At 38.2% G+C, this 17,128-nt stretch overlaps 1 protein-coding gene across 1 annotated transcript; it reads right to left on the reverse strand.

The window, feature by feature from the left end:
* Positions 1 to 5,851: 5,851 nt before the first annotated feature.
* LOC137399355 (BRO1 domain-containing protein BROX-like) lies at positions 5,852 to 16,985 on the reverse strand. Its single transcript, XM_068085434.1, has 10 exons — positions 16,876 to 16,985; positions 16,245 to 16,460; positions 15,947 to 16,042; positions 15,758 to 15,830; positions 15,158 to 15,350; positions 13,011 to 13,096; positions 11,765 to 11,846; positions 10,507 to 10,657; positions 9,877 to 10,051; positions 5,852 to 6,347 (listed from the first exon to the last, which is right to left on the reverse strand). Exons 1-10 carry the CDS (start codon positions 16,974 to 16,976, stop codon positions 6,231 to 6,233), a joined length of 1,290 nt encoding a protein of 429 aa, XP_067941535.1. The 5' UTR covers positions 16,977 to 16,985; the 3' UTR covers positions 5,852 to 6,230.
* Between the last annotated feature and the right edge of the window lie 143 nt (positions 16,986 to 17,128).

Genomic DNA, 17,128 nt, shown 5'->3' on the forward strand with positions numbered 1-17,128 from the left:
TAGTTGCCCAGACCACTCCGCGGTTGAATTCCTGTCACCACCTGGAGTATTTTTGGGAATGCCAACCTGTTGTTTGCAGGTCAGATGTTCTAGAGCACCAGGCTACAGCTGCTACAGAGTTTTTATGTTCACTTCCCTGTCATGTAAAAGCTAAGAAGCATATTTAACCATTACACTTTGATTTACCCTGCGGCAGCACCGATACAGTAAACTTCATTTAAATGACATTAAACAGATAGTCAGCTGAAAGGCGCAGTTGCTAATGTTCATCATATGACTTACTCTGTTCACCAAATTCATAAGTGCTGATAAGTCTAAGCTAAATATTTGGATCAGAACAAAACTATTTAGAGTTTTTCACCAGAGTGCTTCAACTCTGATTGAAACACCTCAAATATGAGGTACTCAAAATGTATCTGCGGGTCGACTGTATCAGTGGTGGTGACAGTCATGCGGCACATTGTAGTACAGCAGCAAAACATAAACAACAGCAGCATCCTGTCATGTCTGGCACAGGTTTATTGCATATTCCAATCTGCTTGACCATCCATTTATTTCCTACTTCCCCAAAAAAAACCACTGCACCTTATAACAGACATCAGACACCTTGCCAATTTACATTATAGAGCAGAGTTATGTAAAAGGAGCCTTTTCTTCCAATAGACATAACTTCTTTACCATTCTTTATTTTCTGTTTTTGTCTCATGGTCTGATTTGCTTTGACCGGCCTTGACTGGTAATTATAAAGTACATATCTATCTATATTCATAGCTTTATACCGCTGAAACATGTCTTTGTATGAAATGTTTAAGAAACAATCTCCGCGCATTAAGACATCTCCTTCTATATGAGTGTTACCATAGAGCAGCTGGTGGGCAAGATGCCTCCTTCTAAGTGTTCATCCCGTAATTTCAGTGGTACTGGCCACTCAGCTCAGACTTATTTCTATAAAGAATATTCCAGAAGTAGGCAGACGCAGCTGATAATCTCTTAGCTAGAGACCATATTTATTTGTCAGTTTAAATTAATTATTTATCAGAACTTCTTCTTGAGTCAATCATGCATATTTATAAGTATAGATTCATCAATGAAGGTGATATATTATTAATAAGTTCCCAAGGAGTGTGGGAGGTGCGCTTGTAGGCTAACTATTGTATGTCTTGTTTCTTTCTTAGCGCGAGTCCTAATACGGATTTTAGCGCATGAGCAATAGTACGATAGGAAGATTTTATTGATAAACTTTCAACTAATCTCAGACTAAAACCAGAGATAGTTTGTATATTAGATGAAAGATTTACTAAGGTGGAACAGTAGATGGCAGGAAAGTGTGCACGATGTGAAATGTTTACCATTCTTACTAGCTAGTACAGTGTACAACTGCTACTACTAGTTAGTACTGTTACTAATTGTTATTATTTCTATTACTAATTTGGACCTTGCCTGCTGTTTTTACAATATTTTAGACAGGTCTTCTTTACTGTTTTCCTTCCTCTTTATCCGATAGCAGGTCGGACAAAAACTTTCTCAAGATAGCGTTTGTTTTCTTTTCACGCAGCAAGTCTTTGTGAGCTTGATCTCCTAAGGTATCTCCTTCTTCAAACCTGTGGGTCATCACAATAGACCTTTTTATGACCTTCAGAGGGTCATAAGAAGTAAAACTTACAAAACATTGATTAACAAGACTTGATAGTAGACAAACTCGCTCAAACACTCCTATATATGTATCAATGTATTCGAGTATGAATTACATCATGCTGTGCAATTAATGAGAACTCCGTATCCTTGTTATATTATATATATATATATATATGTATATATATATATATATATATATGTATATATATATGTATATATATATATATATATATAATTGAGATGGTTTCATTAAACATCATGTATGTTAGCAATAAAAAGTGTAATGAAATATGATAGAAAACTGCATTACTGGCCATCGGTCTTTGTCTAGCATCAGGCTTACAGCCGTTAGCTATTACTAGGATACAGGCCACCAAGATGAAACAGGGGAGTTGATTGCTCTTCTTAAAACTTAGACTTAGTTCTCAAGCTAAAAACATACAGCAATAGGATGTCTGTAACACTCAATTGTAAAATACTAGTAACTTAGTAATAAGGATACAAACCTTTTGCCCAGCAGCGGTGAGTATCTGAAATAGTCAACATCATTGGGTGGAATCCCTCGGCGCTCATTCGTGCCTCCATCCTCTGCCCTCATCTCATTCCCTGAAAGATTCCAGCTTTCCAAAATTAGTTGTAGAATTGTATAGTTTACCGAACCCAAACGCTAAGAAATTGTATTCAATGCCATGACATTTCTTTTCTACTATAGAACTGTAAGCTAATGCTATTAAAAGCTTCAATAATTAAAACGATAAAAATATAAAATTTTAAATACAACAATGAAAAACTATTTAAGGAGTCAATTTTCATTATTACATAATCAGAAATGTCATTAGAAAGAGTTTAACCTTGACATCAGGGCTGGCAAGATGAGCAAGCGCTTGCGTGCCAGCGAATTGAAAATTCAATTTATATCAGGGATAAAACAACTCTCACCTGGAAATAGTGAAGACGGTGAGGCAGAGCTGAGGCTAGATGCCATACAGTGCAGCACACAACATATACCCACCACCCTCACTAGCCTGGCTAAGAAAGACATTCGAGAGATAGTCAGATCAGCAGTCAGCGACAGCAATGTGTGGTATCGCAGGTGTCCTAGCTTGTTGGCATCATTCACCGTAGTTATATAGGTGTAGAGATGATAAGCTCAATAATGATTGGCCAGCCATCCAGCCACTTAACTACCCAATCAAAGGTGGGGATTTTCTGCGACTGCCAAAGAAGGCATGATGAACAGTCTAGTGAGAAGATGAAGTCACTAGGAGAAATAGTTATATATAAACTGTTATAATTGCTTGACTAACGTTTTTTCCTTAGTTTATTTAATTAGAGAAATATTTACTGTGACTTGTGGTAATGAACTTGTATTCCAATAAATCACACGTTTATATCACATATCACGTGTTCCATAAGTTTCTGGTACCAATCTAATGCTGAGTCCATTCTGAAAGTCTGTCATAGTAAAATACACCACACACAAAAGTTACTGCCCCAAGGTGGCCCTTAACCAAATTGCCTTCATCACTAGCGTACATTTATTTATACAAATATATATATTATAAATTGAATATATATATTCTAATTATATATGTTATATAATTATATATATGATTAAAATTTATATATTGTAGTATATATTATAGTTCTTTATTATATATATATATATATCCATATATATACATCTGAAAGTTTGTGTGTGATTTGTATATATATATAAATATATATATATATATAAATATATTGAAATGAATCCTACTTGGAACTAAAGTCAGAGTGCTCAACATAGGATGGAGTGGTATCAATTGGAAAATTAAATAGTTTACTTATCTTTCAGCTACTGTCAGTTTCCTGCTGGCGCATTCTTCAGGCTGTAAGCTTCAACTCTGAAGCTTACAGCCTTGAAGCTTACAGCCTGAAGAATGCGCCGGCAGGAAACTGACAGTAGCTGAAAGATAAGTAAACTATTTAATTTTCCATATATATAAATATATATATGTATATATATACATATATATTTATACATGTAAATATATATATACAAACCACCCACAAACATTCAGATTTATATATATAATAAAGATAGTTCCACATTTATTCGTCCATATTTGTTTGTCCCAAAGTTAACCTGATATATATATAAACTTTGAGTAAAATTTCCACACAGAGTGCTCGATATTATAAAATAGAGCCTGTTATACAGAAACTAAAGTTTAAAACTTATGGTTAAAGCACTTTTATTACTACTTTTATTAGTAATAAAAGTGTTTTAACCATAAGTTTTAAACTTTCGTTTCTGTATATACGTATATTTATGTATAATGGTATATATACATGTACTACATGTCTATATAACGGTATATATATATGGTTGACTTTGGGAGATAACATTTGGCATTAAATGCCAAATGTTATCTCTTGTGATGACTACAGCAAGATTTTGTAAATACAAATTTTGTATTTACATAAAATCTTGCTGTGGTCATCACAAGAGTTGTCAACTCTCAACAAATGAAAGTTTATTGCTTCTTTCTCCCACTAAGAAGTTCTCTTCAATCCCTGTATATCTATTTGTCACCAGTATATCATGGCCAGCTACTTGTTGCCTTTCTATTTTTAGTCAAAATCTATAGGTTTTGACTAAAAATAGAAAGGCAACAAGCCTTTCAACCCTATAAAACCTATAGGTTTTATAGGGTTGAAAGGTCAAAACCTATAGGTTTTGACTAAAAGGTTTTAAAAGAGTCCAATGGAGAGAAGGGCTGCTTTAGTCTAACCTGACGTTGCATGGCAGACTATACAAGCTAATTTACAACATGCGTGAGTGTGTGGGCAAAACTTACATGAAACAACCTGCCACACGCTAATCAGTAATGACTGAACTCATCTCTGGTTACGCAACCAATATGCTGCCACCCTTCCGAATCGCTGCCACCCTTGCAAACCTTACTAATAATACTTATTCAGGTAATTTATTGAAACGTCTGCTGATCTGCAATCAATAGGCATCAAGTTCTACTGAAGATTAAAGAGACTGCGTGCAACAAGATTACTGAATACTTCTTACCAGGTGTTAATTAACCAACCAATCACAAATTACAACTTCTCTATTCACAAGACAGTCTGGCTTTTAACTTATACAAAAAGTTAACACTGGGTGCCGTGAATATGTTGAAATAAACATACTGGTTCGGCAATATCTGATGTGCCAGAATGTAGAAACAGTATATTAGGATTCGTACGCCCTTGTATACGCTTACATTCTAGACAAATTATTTATTGGTAGAAGTTTATACACGTTTATATGTCGATTTCCTGGGAAAAAGGAAAGATAGAAAGCACAGTAGCACGGCTATTTCACTCTATGCAGCAGTCGTCTAGTTACCTAGTCCCTCCCTCATAACTATGGAATAGTCGTCCAGTTCCCTAGTCCTCTCCGCCATAACTATGGAATAGTCATCCAGTTACTTAGTCCCTCCCTCATAACTATGGAATAGTCATCCAGCTCCCTAGTCCCTCCCTCATAACTATGGAATAGTCATCTAGTTCCCTAGTCCCTCCCTCATAACTAAAGAATAGTCATCCAGTTCCCTAGTTCCTCCGTCATAACTATGGAATAGTCGTGCAGTTACCTAGTCCCTCCCTCATAACTATGGAATAGTCGTGCAGTTCCCTAGTCCCCTCCCTCATAACTATGAAATAGTCGTCCAGTTCCCTAGTCCCTCCCTCATAACTATGAAATAGTCATTCAGTTCCCTAGTCCTCTCCATCATAACTATGGAATAGTCGTCTAATTCCTTAGGCCTCTCTATCATAACTATGCAACAGCCGTCTAGTTCCCTAGTCCCTTCCCTTATAACTATGCAATAGTCGTCCAGTTCACTAGTCCTCTCCGTCATTAATTGCCCAGCTCCCTAGTCCTCTCCGTTATAACTATGCAATAGTCGTCTAATTCCCTAGTCCTCTCTATCATAACTATGCAACAGTCGTCTAGTTCCCTAGTCCTCTACATCATAACGTCTACTAAGGAACTGGACGACTATTTCATAGTCCCCTCCCTCATAACTATGAAATAGTCATTCAGTTCCCTAGTCCTTTCCATCATAACTATGGAATAGTCGTCTAGTTCCCTAGTCCCTCCCTCATAACTATGCAATGTTTGCACAGCAATGCAGTGTCAAAAGGTTGAAAGCTATTCAAATGCTAAACATTAGGAGGAACCATATATATTTCATATTATAAACAACATCTAGCCAAGTGACTACCTCGGCTCGGCTGCATTACAAAACCAAAGTAGGCCCACCGACAAGTGGTGAACTGAAGCTTTAACAATGATATCCTAAATATATATTACCAAAATATATATAAAAATAGTTGCTGATAGTAATAGATAGTATTGGTTTAACATATTAGATCACATGACTCTAAACATTAGCATCAACTGAAATAATCAAGCTACAGATATAGCGATGAAAAAATAAGAATGCACACACAAGAACAAGCGCTATCTCTAGTAATTGTAGTATAACCTGCGTGCTACCAGTCTAGACTATTAGATGCAGAGTCATTCTAGTTGATGGCAAGTTAAGGAGAGGTTAGGAAATGGTGCATCCACTCCTGTTGGTAGGATCTTTCTGCGACGAAGGAATGCTCTCTTCTTTCACCGGTGGCAAGTCACCTTCCGCCTTTTTAGCTGCCTCAGAGTTCTTCGCCTGGCAAAACAATTTAAAGGTCAGAGACCAAGTCAGCGATTGTATCTTTATGTAGCAGTAGACAGGGAGAATATACTGCGCTAACGATCAGACAACGAGCCTAGTTATGGTATCTGAAAGTAGTGACACACAGAATGTTGTGCTGCGTGTCTTCATGCGGCATGACTCCAACAGACGCATGATCTCAAAGGGATGACAACATGTTAATATGAAGTGTTTGGACTTTTCAAAAAGCAATAGGTAGTTTATATGATAATCAACTTTGTATCAGCATCATCCATCAAATCTCCCTCTAAATCTTTTACAATAACATTTTGAAAATGAATATGACTATGAATATGGTAAAAGTAGTAGAGATCGGCCAAGATCGAGCTGCATGACAAACGGGTCATGACCAGATATGTACAAAAGGCAGCGCCAGCACTTTTAAAACAGTTTAACAGTATGATCAACTTTGGTCTGATTTTAATCTTTCTTAACAGAATTTCAATAGAAAAAACGTGTTGAAGGGTTTATGTTATGTTAAGGCATAATTTCATTTACTTCCAGTAAAAGATAAAGTAGGAAAACTGTGAAGAAAGTATAAAATACTGTGATAGGACAGGTGCTATAGGGAAACTAGTATGGGATACTGTGATAGGACAGGTGCTATAGGGAAACTAGTATAGAATACTGTGATAGGACAGGTGCTATAGGGAAACTAGTATAGAGTACTGTGATAGGACAGGTGCTATAGGGAAACTAATATAGAGTACTGTGATAGGACAGGTGCTATAGGGAAACTAGTATAGAGTACTGTGATAAGACAGGTGCTATAGGGAAACTAGTATAGAGTACTGCGATAAGACAGGTGCTATAGGGAAACTAGTATAGAGTACTGCGATAAGACAGGTGCTATAGGGAAACTAGTATAGAGTACTGTGATAAGACAGGCGCTATAGGGAAACTAGTATATAGTACTGTGATAGGACAGGTGCTATAGGGAAACTAGTATAGAGTACTGCGATAAGACAGGTGCTATAGGGAAACTAGTATAGAGTACTGTGATAAGACAGGTGCTATAGGGAAACTAGTATAGAGTACTGTGATAAAACAGGTGCCGTAGGGAAACTAGTATAAAGTACTGTGATAAGACAGGTGCTATAGGGAAACTATGAGAGTACTTTCAAAGGACTGTGCGATTACTGTGAGAAGAATGTAAAGTGACTGTAAAGGAAATGTAAGAGTACTGTGAAGGCATGGTGAGGAGAATGTGAAGAGGTTGTGTGGGTGCGAAGAGGTTGTGTGGGTGCTAAGAGGTTGTGACGGCACTTCGAAATGTCGGTGTAAGTACTGTGCGAGAAAGTGAAAAACTGTGTGCGAGGGAACTGTATGGGATCTGTGTGAGGGAACTGTATGGGATCTGTGTGAGGGAACTGTATGGGATCTGTGCGAGGGAACTGTATGGGATCTGTGTGAGGGAACTGTATGGGATCTGTGCGAGGGAACTGTATGGGATCTGTGTGAGGGATCTGTATGGGATCTGTGTGAGGGATCTGTGTGAGGGATCTGTATGGGATCTGTGTGAGGGAACCATATGAGGGATCTGTGTGAGGGAACTGTATGAGGGATCTGTGTGAGGGAACTGTATGGGATCTGTGTGAGGGATCTGTATGGGATCTGTGTGAGGGATCTGTATGGGATCTGTGTGAGGGAACTGTATGGGATCTGTGTGAGGGAACTATATGGGATCTATGCGAGGGAACTATATGGGATCTGTGTGAGGGAACTGTATGGGATCTGTGTGAGGGAACTGTATGGGATCTGTGTGAGGGAACTGTATGGGATCTGTGTGAGGGATCTGTATGGGATCTGTGTGAGGGATCTGTATGGGATCTGTGTGAGGGAACTGTATGGGATCTGTGTGAGGGAACTGTATGGGATCTGTGTGAGGGAACTGTATGGGATCTGTGTGAGGGATCTGTATGGGATCTGTGTGAGGGATCTGTATGGGATCTGTGTGAGGAAACTGTATGGGATCTGTGTGAGGAAACTGTATGGGATCTGTGTGAGGGAACTGTATGGGATCTGTGTGAGAGATCTGTATGGGATATGTGTGAGGGATCTGTATGGGATCTGTGTGAGGGAACTGTATGGGATCTGTGTGAGGGAACTGTATGGGATCTGTGTGAGGGATCCGTATGGGATCTGTGTGAGGGATCTGTATGAGGAAACTGTATGGGATCTGTGTGAGGGAACTGTATGGGATCTGTGTGAGGGAACTATATGGGATCTGTGTGAGGGAACTGTATGGGATCTGTGTGAGGGATCTGTATGGGATCTGTGTGAGGGAACTGTATGGGATCTGTGCGAGGGAACTATATGGGATCTGTGTGAGGGAACTGTATGGGATCTGTGTGAGGGAACTGTATGGGATCTGTGTGAGGGAACTGTATGGGATCTGTGTGAGGGAACTGTATGGGATCTGTGTGAGGGATCTGTATGGGATCTGTGTGAGGGATCTGTATGAGGAAACTGTATGGGATCTGTGTGAGGGAACTGTATGGGATCTGTGTGAGGGAACTGTATGGGATCTGTGTGAGGGAACTGTATGGGATCTGTGTGAGGGATCTGTATGGGATCTGTGTGAGGGAACTGTATGGGATCTGTGCGAGGGAACTATATGGGATCTGTGTGAGGGAACTGTATGGGATCTGTGTGAGGGAACTGCATGGGATCTGTGTGAGGACATGACGGGATCTTGTTTGTTTGCTTTATTTCATCATTAATATATGAATATATACAAAAAAGATAAAAACTAGACAGCGAGCATCCAGAGAAGGTGATGAGGCCATGTGCGCGATGAGGTGCGCGATAGCAAAAACTAATACTTAGCGCGGACCTAGGTGGCAGATTACAGGCAAAAATTAATTGAACATTATAGTTACACAAATTATCTCAATAGCCAATAGATCTGAAGGGAGTTTGTGAAAAAAAGACTGTGGAAGAATACATGACTATGACACAGCTAAATACGCGGCAACAGCACTTCTACAAACCCTTGCGTGTTTCTACCGGAACAGAAAATCAATTTAATCAAAACAGATGGTAGAGTTTAATTAAGCCCACACACACACACACAGAGTCTCTCACGCTTAAAGCTATCACCTTACAGACCTTCCAAACAGAGCATGTCATGACATAATTTCTCAAGTGACGGGATGAATATTAAATGTGCAAAACAAACAGAAATGTGTCGGATGTCAGGAACCATTTAATGTGTAGGCGAGGCGACTCCTGGTGACAGAAGAACTAAACAAGCAAACAGAATTATGTAGATCATGTAGTCTTATGCTGGCAACTCGGCAGTCTGAATTAAATAATAAATAATAATAAATAAAATAAACCTCGTCACTGCATGAAGGAATGACAGCCATCGAGGCACTTGTTTGTGAAAAGTGTGCAGATATTTGTGAACCTAATGAAAATGGAGATTATAAGAAAGAGATAACTCCCACATTGAACCTCTTATGCGTGAGAAAGCACTTACTGGCTCTGGCTTGGTGCCTGACGAGGACACATTAGCAGCTACATTGAAGCATTTGTAGCTATCGGGAGTCCAAAGAGGGTTGGGAGATGGTAGCTTAAACTCATCAGCCGTGACGAGACCGTAGGAGGCTTTCACATCTATGTCTGGTATTGCTTCTGGGACTTTTTGATGATATCTACGCAAAGTTGGTAAAGTATAAGCATAGAGTTGGTGAGATCAGCGCGTAAAGTCAGTAAGATCTATGCATACAATGCGTGATATCTATACGAAGCTCTCAAAAATAAATTTGAGAAACGACTAAAAATAAAATTTTATATGACAAAACCATAAAAAGAAAAAGGCTGCAATATAGAGTTTAACCAAGTTTCTGGTAAACAAAGTACTCCAAGTGAAGGGAGCAATAAAGCACATGTTTATAAAAACTGTCCAGCAAAAAGTGTGAACTAAATACAGTATATCCTGGAGAGAATGATTCAGATAGGTCACACTCTGTGTAGAACTAAACTGTAAATCGTATCTCTTAGCATTTACACAGACGTGTAGATGTTATTGTGTAAATATTCATGTCAGATATACGCGCTAACAACAAAACAGCGTCACAGGCGGCAGAAAGGTTCGGGTCAAACATACATGAATCCATTCTCTCTTTCACACTTTTGCAAAGTTGACTTCACGACTTGTCCAATCTTCCGGAAGAAGAGTTGTGTCTCGGGTCGGGCTGTAGTACCAGGCCCTTTAGCAGTTGAGTATTCCTTGCACAGCGACCCAGCCTGCTCAAAGTCTGTAAGGAGTTCATAAGAATACCATCAGTGGTCAAGGTCATGCTACTATAAACAGACCTTACGCGTAGTAAACCGCAACTGCACTCGAGCTAGAACAAGTAACTGCACTAATGTTTTTTTTAAGCTTTACCTTTTGAATAAACTTACAAGGATTTGCCACTTTGTTGCTTGTCAAAAAGCGTTTCACTTTGTGTAATCTTATATTCACATGACTGGTAACAATGCTAAACTGTGGCAAAGAGAAAATTAATAGAGTGATTTTACCAAAAGGATGGCATGCTTGAGCAACAAGGTAAGATGGCTGATGGCTAGCAAACGCATGAGCCAGTAAGCTAGGCTGCTCAAAATGTCTAATAAAAGGAATGCATGAGAATGGCACAAAGTATTGATCAAGAGGGTCAATATTAGTTAAGGGATTGCATCAGCGATCAATTAGAAAACCCTTAGATTATTCATTAGAACTCCTGGTAAGTATAGAGACACTGATATAAAGTAGTATAGAGACACTGATATAAATTAGTATAGAGACACTGATATACAGTAATATAGAGACACTGATATACAGTAGTATAGAGATACTGATATAAAGTAGTATAGAGACACTGATATAAAATAGTATAGACACACTGATATACAGTAGTATAGAGTCACTGATATAAAGTAATATAGAGACACTGATATAAAGTAGTATAGAGACACTGATATAAAGTAGTATAGACACACTGATATAAAGTAGTATAGAGATACTGATATAAAGTAGTATAGAGACACTGATATAAAGTAGTATAGAGACACTGATATAAAATAGTATAGAGACACTGATATACAGTAGTATAGAGACACTGATATACAGTAGTATAGAGACACTGATATAAAGTAGTATAGAGACACTGATATACAGTAGTATAGAGACACTGATATAAAGTAGTATAGAGACACTGATATAAAGTAGTATAGAGACACTGATATAAAGTAGTATAGACACACTGATATACAGTAGTATAGAGACACTGATATACAGTAGTATAGAGACACTGATATAAAGTAGTATAGAGACACTGATATACAGTAGTATAGAGACACTGATATCAAAAGTAAATATTTACATTTAACACTTTCTCTCAAACATCGGATGGCCTCTCCGCACTTGTCCTGTGCAAGTAAATGCTCCCCGAAATAGGAAAATGTCTGTAAAAACAAATAGTACAGCACACTCCTGAAGGCCCTGTGGAGGATGTTTTAGCTACCACAGGCTCATATTAGCCTTGGTTCGTGTTTGCCTATCAAAAAGCACAGTGTGTGTGTACATTAGCATTAATACACCGTATGTCCATTAACATGACCACGAGGTGCACGCAAAACACTAACAAAGTGTTTATGCTACAACATTAACCCAGTCAAAACCTAGTAAAAGAATTGGAATTAGAAAAGAAACGGTTTTTACTTTAATTTTGAAAAGACAACAAACTTATTGCCATCAGCGCTAAACGCACATCTGTGCCTCAGCATTCCTACACACATCTGTGTCTCAACACTCATGCACACATCTGCGTCTCTACACTCCTACACACATCTGTATCTCAACACTCCTACACACATCTGCGTCTCTACACTCATGCACACATCTGCGTCTCTACACTCCTACACACATCTGTGTCTCTACACTCCTACACACATCTGTATCTCAACACTCCTGCACACATCTGCATCTCAACACTCCTACACACTTCTGTGTCTCTACACTCCTAAACACATCTGTGTCCCTACACTCCTACACACATCTGTGTCTCTACATTCCTACACACATCTGTGTCTCAACACTCCTACACACATCTGTGTTTCAACACTCCTACACACATGTGTCTCTACACTCCTACACACATATGTGTCTCAACACTCATACACAACACATCTGTGTCTCTACACTCCTAAACACATCTGTGTCTCTACACTCCTACACACATCTGTGTCTCTACATTCCTACACACATCTGTGTTTCAATACTCCTACACACATCTGTGTTTCAATACTCCTACACATATATGTGTCTCTACACTCCTACACACATCTGTGTCTCTACACTCCTACACACATCTGTGCCTTAACATTCCTACACACATTTGTGTCTCTACACCCCTACACACATCTGTGTCTCTACACTCCTACACACATCTGTGTTTCAATACTCCTACACACATCTGTGTCTCTACACTCCTACACACATCTGTGCCTTAAAATTCCTACACACATCTGTGTCTCAACACTCCTACACATATCTGCGTCTCAACACTCCTACACACATCTAGGTTTTAGCTCATTTCACACAAGCATTACCAACACTGTCTCACTCACAGCGGATCTGTAGAAATCACTCTTAAGCGCCAGGTATTTCTGCCACTTGCCAACTTCCTTCGGCTCTAATGACTTGAGGTTCTCTTCTACAAGACAACCCGATTGGCATATTCTCCACCAGAGATTTTCTAAATTTTTTGCATGAGGTATTGTTAGAAGCAATGCGAGCCTACCGCTTGAGCACAGTTGATGAATAATAAAATGAGGTATTATTTTTCTATGCTTTCACACTCTCTCGCATTCTGGCAATGTACAATAGATAGATGAGACAACAATTTTTAGAGAGTTGTGTCACCACAAGACCATGCGCTGTACATCACCTAGATAACCAACTGCAGGATTTGTTGTTTCTGTCATGCCACAACACTGACCTAAATGTTCTAGAAGTCTTATTTGTATGTTTTTGGTTGTTTGTAGTTGAAGAATGAGTTCTATCTGATACAGATGAACAATGTACTATATAACAGATGGGCATGTACTGGCTGAAACAAACTAAATAAATTTGGCATGACAGCAAGGATTCTCTATGTGAGGCTAATTGATGCATGATAATTGATAACTAAACTTTATGAAGTAAATATTCGGATCAACCAATGAAAAAGTATTATTTTTCACTCTCAGTAAAGTGCCACTCAACATAATACCACAAATCTTTGTAAAAATCGGAGTTGTGCTCACTATTGCAAAATTGGGCTGATAACTCTCGGGGCATCCCAAATTAATTACAGTCATACTTCGGTTTATGAGCTTAATGCGTTCCGAAACTGAGCTGAAATGTTAATTTACTCGCATTCGCATGTTGGTGCAATTTATTTATATATAGAACCATTAAATATATATTGATTGGTTTCCATACTCTAAAAAATGCAAATAAAACACTCAAAACAAGATATTGTAACAGAAAGAACATGTTAGTTATTGTCCTAATTTACCGAATGCTTTCAAAAAGCAACAATTAAAGAGTAATGCAAGGAAATGTGATTAATTAAAATGTAAAATTAAATACATACAATAGCAGCTAACGCTAGCATTTGCCAGAGAGGGAGATATAAGTTATCCTTCATTACAACAGTAGACTTTAATAAATTTGGATTTTATCAATATCTTAAAAGACAAACGTAGAAGCAAACCTAAAAGCAAACTTTTATTTTTAACTTACATAATTAAAATTTCTTCGGCGTTCGTAGTTTGAAGTTTCTCGCTGGTTTGCTAATTTTCCCTTTGTTTCGCTTTTACGACTAGCCGGCCATTTTAAGAAGATCCTATCTAAAGACTTTTGCCTTTGTCGCCCTTTCAACATGTTGCGAATAGGACGAACGCAGGTGTTGTCACAAAAGGTTAATGCACGACCACTAGCCAACTTGTCCGAATGTCTATTTTTATAGTTTTGCTAGATAGCACCGGCCTTTTCATATAGCATCGTTTCAGTTACGCTGTCATCGGCCAATTGTTTTTCCGATGCCTGAGCAGTCTCTCCATCAACGGTCGTGAAGATCGCTGCGCCGTTCAGAAACTATGGCCGGTCCTTTTTCGAACTAAATGCCCTGAACATAATCCTTCAGTTTGTATTTGTCCTTCAGATGTATTTCTGTCATATTGCTGAGCTAGCTCAATCACGCATACACATTTTGCATATTTTTCAATAATTTTCCGTTTAATATCAACTGTTATCATTCGCTCTTTCTTTGCATTATTTTTCATTTTACTGGCAAACTTTCGGTCAATGCAGAGTACTTTTAATTCACATAATTCTGCACTGAAAATCGCACAAAAAAACACAGTACAAAAGTATAACCTGAGCAGTTGAAAAATACAGAGTGATGCTGTTCTCATAAAACACCTCCGGCATACTTGGCAACTGACTCACGTGCTCGTATCTCAAACATGGCTCGTATGTTAGAGCTAAAACTTGGTTAAAAGCTGGCTGGTATCTCAAGTTTCTCGTACGTTGGAGCACTCGTAAGTTGAAGTATTACTGTACATTTTATTTTTGTTTACTTAGTTTTTTTTAAAATTGCAATAAATTTTATTTTCAGTGGATCCCTTTAAGGCCAATGATTTTGCTATACTCAATTAAAATAAAAAATGACACCTATTCACAACTGCCACAAAAAACAAGCCTCGGCTGACAACTTTCCATCACTGACCTGCCAATTTGAACATTTTTGAGGTTTCCGAACATAAGCCAGCGACGAGATTCGGGGAGTGCTTCAGCTCAATAGCTCGAGCAATGGTAACCTCCTGCGCCTCGGCTTGCGATTGGTTTAAATATGCTTCCAGCACTCTCGAGTCAAGATCAGACCCATCTTCAGCTGGCTGTAGCAGTCTCGTCACCTGAGCCTGTTACATACATCAATTACTAAGGAAATGAAGAGTCATTGTTGAAAGGCACAACACGGATGCTTTGACTAACCAGTAAACTGTCAATAATAACACAGCAAAAACTGCTATTACCATAAAGAGTTGTTGCCAAGAATTGTGATAAAGAATAAACGAATATGTTCAGAGAAGGGCTAGCAAAAGAATGTTAATAATAATGAGATGTAATTTATAGATTTGAGAAGCTAGCTAAAGTTTGTATTTGGGCTGTTCTAGCATCGCGTCAAACCTTCGTACCATGTTCCTGTAAACTGTAAAAGGTGTTCACCTACAAAGCGTGCTGACACAAAGTATGCTGACACAATTATGCTAAGACAAAGCAAGTTGGTGCAAAGAAGATTGGCAAACAGCAATAACAAAAACTTTACCTTGATATACATGAAAACTCCTGTTGCCTTTTTTAAGCTGCTATGTATTTCTTTCGCTTCTTCCATACTAGGACTAAAATATATTAGAATCACCAATTGTAATTCTTTCAACCCAAAAGGAACAAAGATAGAGACAACCAACGCAAAAAAGATCTGTAGTCCCATCAGACTTGAAAGAATTAGACTTACTCATCTTTGCCTGCGCACTTTGATGCGTGCTTGGTGTACCAAAGGCCAATGTTGAATGCCATATTCAAAAGCTCAAACACACAGTCATATTGTTCTCTACAACGAGTCACAGGTATGTGCTTAGCAACATTTCTGCGATCATCAGTAATTTGTGGTAACTGTCGTAACCACTCCTGTTTAAAAATATATTGATGTTACTCTCTAGACTGTCATCTCTGTGTTAATCAGATACACCGTTTTACTAAATGATTATCAATGACTACAAAGTAAACTGAAAATACTGATTAAAAAAACTCACTGAGGTGTCTGTCCTTTCAGCGTGTGAGTCCATCTGAACCTAATACCGTGCCTCATTTTGCTAGAATCCGTACTACCACTCTCACCTCCATCCAAACTTATAATGAACCCATGGAGAAGCCCGAAATACTTTTCTTGGTTGCTTTCAATCGATAAAATATCTCTACCTGGATCACTGATAGCGTTCAGCAAATCCATGCGCGCTTGTCTTGCCTCCCTGCAATACAATAGTTATAATTTTTGAGGGGTGGCTCAGGCACAACTTTTTTAAAGTCAAAATAAATTCATAGTACGAAGCAGAGCAAAATTTTACTACCGTCCAGTTATAAAAATAAACAGTAAAATACTCGCACCTCGACGATTAAAAAACGGATAATTGATACGCTAAAATACCATATTCGTAAAATCTAAAAAGCTAGTTTTGACGTAATTAGTACAGAATACTAAAACTTGATTATTCTTGTGTATTGTAAAATGTATTTGTAATGTTTTATTACATGAAAAAACTTAAAACGCTGGTATAATTCGACATGTTAAAAATGTTTGAAGATCACTCGACTTTTCAAGCTTTACATATGCGCAAACACATACAAAGTTAAATTATAAAGGCGATAACAAAGAAACCTACTTACAGGCATATTTTTTGGGGAGTTCCAGTTTGTGAAGCACTTTTAAAATCAAAATTTTGTACTGCTGTAGCTTTTAGAGGGTTTCTGTGAAACCAGTGAGCCATAGCGGAAACTACTAAGGTCTCACAACGATTCCAATGGGTTAGTCATAAGCATATGATCCGTTCCGTCCCTCTCACGATATCGTCTTAGCGATGGTATGTTTCGAATTGGATATATTCTACCTCGAAGCTTCTATAACCTAGGAGATTACACA

The sequence above is a fragment of the Watersipora subatra genome, chromosome 7 (genome assembly GCF_963576615.1).
Source record: "Watersipora subatra chromosome 7, tzWatSuba1.1, whole genome shotgun sequence".
NCBI lineage: Eukaryota > Metazoa > Bryozoa > Gymnolaemata > Cheilostomatida > Watersiporidae > Watersipora > Watersipora subatra.

Coding starts and splice junctions, on each gene's coding strand:
- LOC137399355 (XM_068085434.1), bottom strand. CDS start 16,976: ATGGCTCACTGGTTTCACAGAAACCCTCTAAAAGCTACAGCAGTACAA. Junction 16,461..16,875: donor ACTCCCCAAAAAATATGCCT/GTAAGTAGGTTT, acceptor ATTGTATTGCAG/GGAGGCAAGACAAGCGCGCA. Junction 11,847..13,010: donor GTGATTTCTACAGATCCGCT/GTGAGTGAGACA, acceptor TTGTTTTTACAG/ACATTTTCCTATTTCGGGGA.